This window comes from Centrocercus urophasianus, unplaced genomic scaffold (genome assembly GCF_019232065.1).
Source record: "Centrocercus urophasianus isolate 14NV4802_14NV808 unplaced genomic scaffold, USGS_Curo_1.0 seq_11, whole genome shotgun sequence".
Taxonomy (NCBI): domain Eukaryota; kingdom Metazoa; phylum Chordata; class Aves; order Galliformes; family Phasianidae; genus Centrocercus; species Centrocercus urophasianus.
In genome coordinates, this window is record NW_024884253.1 from 83,311,322 (window position 1) to 83,317,963 (window position 6,642).

The 6,642-nt window shown below is 45.0% G+C and overlaps 1 protein-coding gene across 1 annotated transcript; it reads right to left on the reverse strand.

Annotated features, from left to right (window-relative positions):
- Positions 1-215: 215 nt before the first annotated feature.
- LOC122169758 (transmembrane protein 14C-like) lies at positions 216-5,003 on the reverse strand. Its single transcript, XM_042836132.1, has 4 exons — positions 4,691-5,003; positions 3,068-3,169; positions 934-1,021; positions 216-735 (listed from the first exon to the last, which is right to left on the reverse strand). The coding sequence occupies exons 1-4, from the start codon at positions 4,764-4,766 to the stop codon at positions 678-680; spliced, it is 324 nt and encodes a 107-aa protein (XP_042692066.1). The 5' UTR covers positions 4,767-5,003; the 3' UTR covers positions 216-677.
- Between the last annotated feature and the right edge of the window lie 1,639 nt (positions 5,004-6,642).

The following is a 6,642-nucleotide window of genomic DNA, read 5'->3' on the forward strand; positions in this document are numbered from 1 at the left end:
GAAGTATTCAGCACATCAATGGCTGTAGATCAATAAAAGATAGTGTGTTAACAAAGGCCCCTAACTTAATCTTCTGCTCTTCCACTTAAAAAGTGATTTTTGAATAGCATCAGAAGACAACACTCATAGAGGGGTTCACTACAGAGACTGAGGTAAGGACAAGAAGGTAAAAATAAAATATACCCCATACACACAGAAAGGATCACAAAAACATATGAATGTTTGTAACAGGTTTTACTTGTAGAAAAGCAACATTTCAGCATCATTTCACAATAAAAAGATTTGTTTGGTGTTACACAGACATGATATATCAACTCAGGATACAGCAGGTAAAGCATACTGTAGTACTTGGTATAAAAGTTATGAGATACAGTGCTGTATTCAGCCAGTTGTTTCTGGTGACACTGCATGGTTGCTTGCCTAATTACAGATCCACTCTACTTCATATATGTCATCAGTATATTTTGGGATATAAAAATCAAAAGTATCAAAATACATTGAAATGTGTTTCAAAAAAACAACCAGGACCAAATTCTCACTGCACAGTAAGAGCTCTACCAGATTCTTGAAATAAATGGCACTTCATATATAACTATCCATCCTCATTTTCTTGCTTCTGTGTTCACAGTGTCATTATCAGGTTTCTTCACGCAGATGATAAGCAGTAAAATGAGCAATTACTTTTCATGGGGCTTCTCCACCATCTTCAGTGCTAATCTTCCCACCATCAGCAAACTGTATAAGGTGAAAAAGACCCAGTAAATTCACAGAACTAAACAAGAAGTTATAACTTAGCAACTCATTTTCAAATATTTCTCATGTAACAGGTGCAGAGAAACAAAAAAGACGCAGAAAATAAGATTTACTCCATCTCAGTTGAATTAAGGAAGTAAAAAAGCCCCAACAAAACCAAAGCAGTATAGTGTGTTGTACCTGACACCAGCAATCAGCCCTGCAGGCATGAACTTTCCAGAGTTGTAAAACCTTGTTCCCATTACGGCAGTCAGTGTTCCAGATGTAACTTAAATGAAAGATTAAAGAGTTCGGTCAGAGGAGATGGACACGTGTAAGAGAGATGCTGCAGTTCAGAACAGAAATAACTAAAAACCAAGTAAAAAGAGGAAAGGGTTATTTCACATGATGGATTTTTTTAAAAAAAGGAAAATAAACTGCAAATTTTGGAGTGCCTCAGTGCATGAAGAGCGCATATTCTAAACCAGCTTCTGGCAGATGCTGCACCCTGTGCTTCTGCGCACACACTGCAAGTTTGTTTGTCAAAGTGAGCTTCTTTAGAGACTGGAAATAACCTACAGCATGTTACCCTGGAACTCGACTCCTTCCCAGCAAAACGCTAAGCCTGCACATGTAATTTCCCCACTTCTTGTAAGAGGGAGATAGCATTTTCTTATCTGTTACCAACCCTTTACAGCCCCGCTTCACCTACTGCTAAGGTCAGAGATAGCTATCCACCCTGACCACCTGACACTGAGAAAAGTGAACGAGTTTCACCCAGATAGTAAAATAGAAAGGGCAATCTCTAGAACATCGGGTCTTGAAGAAATTCCAAAGAAAACTACATGGAAATGGTGCCGATGAAATGCTTAGCATGGAGCTGCTATCCACGGGTAACAGCTGCATGTAACAATGTGCTTGGAACAACATGTTATCTGGTTGCACTGCTTCTGTGTGATAGCTGGGCTGGCAAGGCCCAGCTCATTCTCAGCCCTAGTCATGGCATTCTTCCTCCCCTAAGAGGGAGGAAGAATGCCACTCTAAATATTGTCACTGATATCTAACAGTCTCGTGTAATTACACACATAAAAGATTGGGACCACAATCCAACAAGAAGAAAAGTATTTCAATATTCAAATGCCTCCAGCTCTGATCAATAGCCAGTATTCAGAATGTGCACACCAAACTAAATGCATTTTCGTCCAAAACATACCTTCTCCAAAAACCTCAAAGCGTGAAAAGGAGAATAAAAAAGCCTCTGTGTGTTACTGAACTAGGGAAAAAGTATCTGACTGTCACTGACATTTGGGAAAATACTTGGTCTCAGTCCAGTTCATCTGGCTGTGCTCACAGCTGATGCCACTCGATGAGGCGTGACTGTGCACAGCCTCTGACCTATCTAGTAGCTGGGGAAATGGAAGTGAGCTGCACCACAGACAACGCTAATACAGAGAAATGCTGAGCCCTCTCCTTTCACTTCCAACTTCCATATGTATGAAAAAGGGTGAGGTGCTATGGCACAGCCTCAGCGAACGAATGCTCTGTCAGTGGCACCCCTTTAAGCATGAAGTAAGCAGTGATCCTTGGCTTGTTGGCTTCTCAAAGGGGAGCCCCAGTTCTGAGAAGGAGGAAGAAGAAGTAGAACTCCTGAACCTTGCTTCTGTTAAACCTCCAGAACCGTGCACACATCCGTCAAACATAAAAATAAGCCAATTACAATCTCTGCTATTTTCAGCACTAAGAAAATAACCTGCTGGGGGCACAGGCAGCCTGCAGGGAAATCTCTCCTCCTGAAGTGCTCCAGACTCATGCTGGCTGCTGAACATTGGATCCAGGCAAAAAGAGGACACACAGAGGTTAGACATCAATTTACTAGAATTTTCCTTTCACTGTGATCTTCCAAATACCCCAGTGTCAGACAGGTGCATGGTGGCATCACCAGTTCAGCCAGTCCAGGGGAACTGCACCATGGCTGGCACCAGAGAACAGTCACATGCTGTGGGAACAGTGTCTTCTGCAGATCAGGAACGGAGAGAAGATACAGCTAACACAAAGACTGGCAAGAGAATTACACCAACAATGCACTCCCACAAGCATCTGAGATGTAGCAGCTTAAAATCTAAGCAATGCAGACAGCTCGTGTTCCAGAGAGAACAGTGCAGATTGGCCACTATTAGAGATTTTCACTGAACGTAAGGTTAAAGTTCTGTTTTAAACTAAATTTATAGTACTATCAGTTTAATTCCTCAGCAAAAACCTGTAGGTGTTCATCTTTAGTATCCAGATGTTTTAGGGTAAATATACTCCTTTGTAAATAAAATGCTAAAAGACTTACTCAGAGAAATCCAAACATTGCTTGGATTCTGGGAGAGCTGATAGGCACCCAGTCCAGCCAGACTTCCAAAGAGCAGCCCAGCAGCCAGCGATGGAACACTGCCTGAATCAAGAAAAGACAACACATTTATTGGAAGCTCAAGAACAAACTCATTACTTGTTTTGTAAAACACTATAAATAACAAAAAATGTGGACATTCATTGTTGTGAAACAGAGAAATGGGGGAGGGAAAGGGGGGTGTCTTATAAGATTTTAAGGCCATGCTGACCTGAACCAAGAATTGTATCAGATACTCTTGCACGAGATACAAACAGCATTAGTATTTAAATCCTTAAGTCATGAATATATTTATGGCAGAAAGACCAATGAGAAAAGTGAAAGAATTGATGTTTTCTTTTTGCAGACAAAAGTACTTTGTTTCAATGCAACGATTCCAGAATTTCTTGCAAAGCAGTGCATGTTTAAGATCAGAAAAAAGAGGTGAGAACTGAACGAGGTGGGAGGGATTTACACAAATGAGAAGTTTCCAAAGTAGAAAGGAGTCAAACACCCTGGGCTCACTTCGATCAAGGGATCAAGTTCTCAGCACAAGTGATAATCCTGAGCTACACAACACTGGTAATTTGTTCATTGAGCAGTGAAGTGACAAGACCACTGGGGGGTGAATGCTTTCAGTCAGGCAAATGGAGAGTTCAGGACTTACTGTTCATGATCTGAATTCCCACAGCCACGTCCTCCCTGCCCAGTCAGACATCTCCCACACCATCATGGCCTCAGAGTAATGCTGAAGAAATTAGTTACTGAAGTTCTCAGTATTTGTGCCAGGGGAAGTTTAGGTTGGGTATGAGGAAACACTTCTTACAGCAAGGGTTGTGAAGCACTGGAAGAGGCTCCCCAGGGAGGTGCTTGAGTCACCATTCCTGGGTGTGTTTCAAAACCATTTGGATGTGGTGCTCAGGGACACGATTTAGCAGAGGGTTGTTAGAGTCAGGATAGTATGGCTAAGTTGTGGTTGGACTCAAGGATCTCTAAGGTCTTTTCCAACCTGAGCAATTCTATCATTCTGTTGTCTCTCCCGCTCTGAACTCCACTTGCAGCCCAAAGGAAAAAGCAAGTCAGCAGAAAGCAGGCTGGAGTGGGCATGAACACCTGTGTAGCCGTATCTACTGGGATGCTTCTTGGTGTCTTCCATAATGAACTCATACACCTTCGTATTGCAAATATTATGTAAAAGGACTTTCCAAATACAAAGAGTTTCAGGAGGGATGAATCCACACCTATGCCCAGAGTAGGGCAAAGTGGGGGAAGCGAAAGCAACAGGGTGGCAACTCAGCACGTGACGGCGAGTCCGGGAAAGGACCGAGCTTAACAACAGAAGAGCATTTCTGAAGCGAGCTACGCCAGTGCAGCCGCACCGCCCAACGCCGAACCGGGCTATCGGCGCTCCGCAGGAGGCGGACTGCGGCTTATCGGGCCCAGCAGCAGCTCTTCCTGCGGCACCGCGCCCCGAGCCCCGCTATCAGCGCCCGGCACAGCCTCTCGCTTCTCCCCCTCGGGACCGCGAGGTGGGGGGCTGTCGGAACAAGCAGGGAAGAGGGTCGGAAGGCGCTTCCAGCACCGTACCTGCTTTAGCGTAGCCAATGAGCCCTCCCGATGTCACCAGAGCGGCGTAGCCGAACCCGATCCAATCCACGGCCATGCTGAAAACCGGAAAATAAACTGGGGGGAGGGGGGAGTCGTTCTAAACGCGGTTGGGGGGGGAGGCAGATAATAACAAGGATATTTGTTTGCCGCGGGAGGACCTGCCCGAACCCCAAGCCAAGAAGTGACACGCAGGATGAGCTGGGAAAGCAGCCGTGGGGCCGGCTATGGGGCCGGCTATGGGGCTGGCCGTAGGCAGGAGCGGAACCCGGCCGTGCCCACCTACCGGCCTGCAGCGGGGCGGAGCGGGGCGCCTTGCGGAAGGGGAGGCGAGAGGGAGTCGGAGCGCGGAGCCGCCCCGTTCCGTCCGATTCGAGGGAGAAGCGACAAAAGAGCCCGCCCGTGTTGATGGGTGGGAATGGTCCATGTCTTCTCATTCGGCTAGAGTTGCAAGTAAAGCGCCTGGGGTGCTGAGAAGGCCCCCAAGCTGCTGCTCCTGGTTTGCTTCGGGGTTCTTGTGGCGTTTTACCACTGCCACCCATCTCGCTGTTCTTAAGGCAGGATGAGCTTTTTCATTTCTGGTACCGCTTTGGGTCAGCCTCTCCCAGGTGACACCGATAGGGGAGAGGGAACGGCCTCAAGTTGCACCAAGGCAGGTTCAGGTTGGGTGTTAGGAAAGATTTCTTCTCCTCTGAGTGGTGAGGCGCTGGAATGGGCTGCCCAGGGAGGTGGTCAAGAGTTGTGTGGATGTGACACTGAAGGACATGGTTACTGGGCATGGTGGGGATGGGTTGGCAGTCGGTCTTAATGATCTCAGTTGTCTTTTCCAACCTTACCCATTCTGTGATTCTTTTTCTCTGCTGCTGCCTTCTGTTGTTCTAGCTAGTTCTCTGAAAACCAGAATGGAAAACATTCTGAAAGGGACAGCGTGCACCAGAGAACAAATTGCAGCGCTGCCAAGCGCTGGTTGGTGGCCAAACATGCACTCAAGGTATATGAAACAAGACTTGCTTCCAAGACTTTTTGCATTTCATCTTAGAAGCTGTTTGCACTGGATTTCTCAGTCTCCTGTTCACAAATTGTTCTGAATCTGATGTTAGTACCAAGGGAGTTTGGATTTTTACAAATGTGCAATTTGACTTGTAAGCTTAAAGCTCCGACCCAAAGATCCATGGAATTTTTGCTTTTTCATTCTTAAAATGATGTGCAGACTGGGTTTTTGCTGGTGCTCGTGACACCTGGCTTCAATAGCAGTGATGCTCATGGCCATGGGCTCATGTATTTGAAATTTCAGTGGAAATTGCTCTACTAGTGACAGCCATTTTGCTAAGGACAGACATAAGGCAAAAATTTTAAATCTCTTGTACTTCATGAAGTATAAACTTCAGTGAGAGAAAAATGTAAGTTCTGTGTTAGCTGTAGGAGCCTATTTAAGTTAAAAACAACCCTTTATTGCTGGGCTCATTTAAACGGAGTACACTGCCTATTCAGACGTGGTGTTCTCATAACTCATCTAAATAAAGGGAACAGTTGCAAAGGAGAAACACAGACATCTGCCTTCAAGAGAAGATTGCTATTGGCACATGAGCAATCTCATAACATCTCAGATGCTCTGTTTCAATATCTGAGCATTCTCAGAGCTAGGCTGGAGTTGTACCTTATTTTACAAGCCTAAGGCAGGAGGCTGCATTTCTGGTTCCAGACTGGGCTCACTCTTCTTCCTGTTTTTTTCCCTGTACCTTTTCTCTGGTGACACTGATATGGAAGAGCATATTGTTATTAAACTGAGTAAGGATAAAGCCTAATTCCAGTTACCTTATGAAAACAGTATAAATAATGACTATAGTATAGGAAAACAAAACATTAGAATCCCTTCATTTAAAAGAACAAAGAGAACTTTGAGCTGGACAAGGTCAAATACTACACTTTGTTTT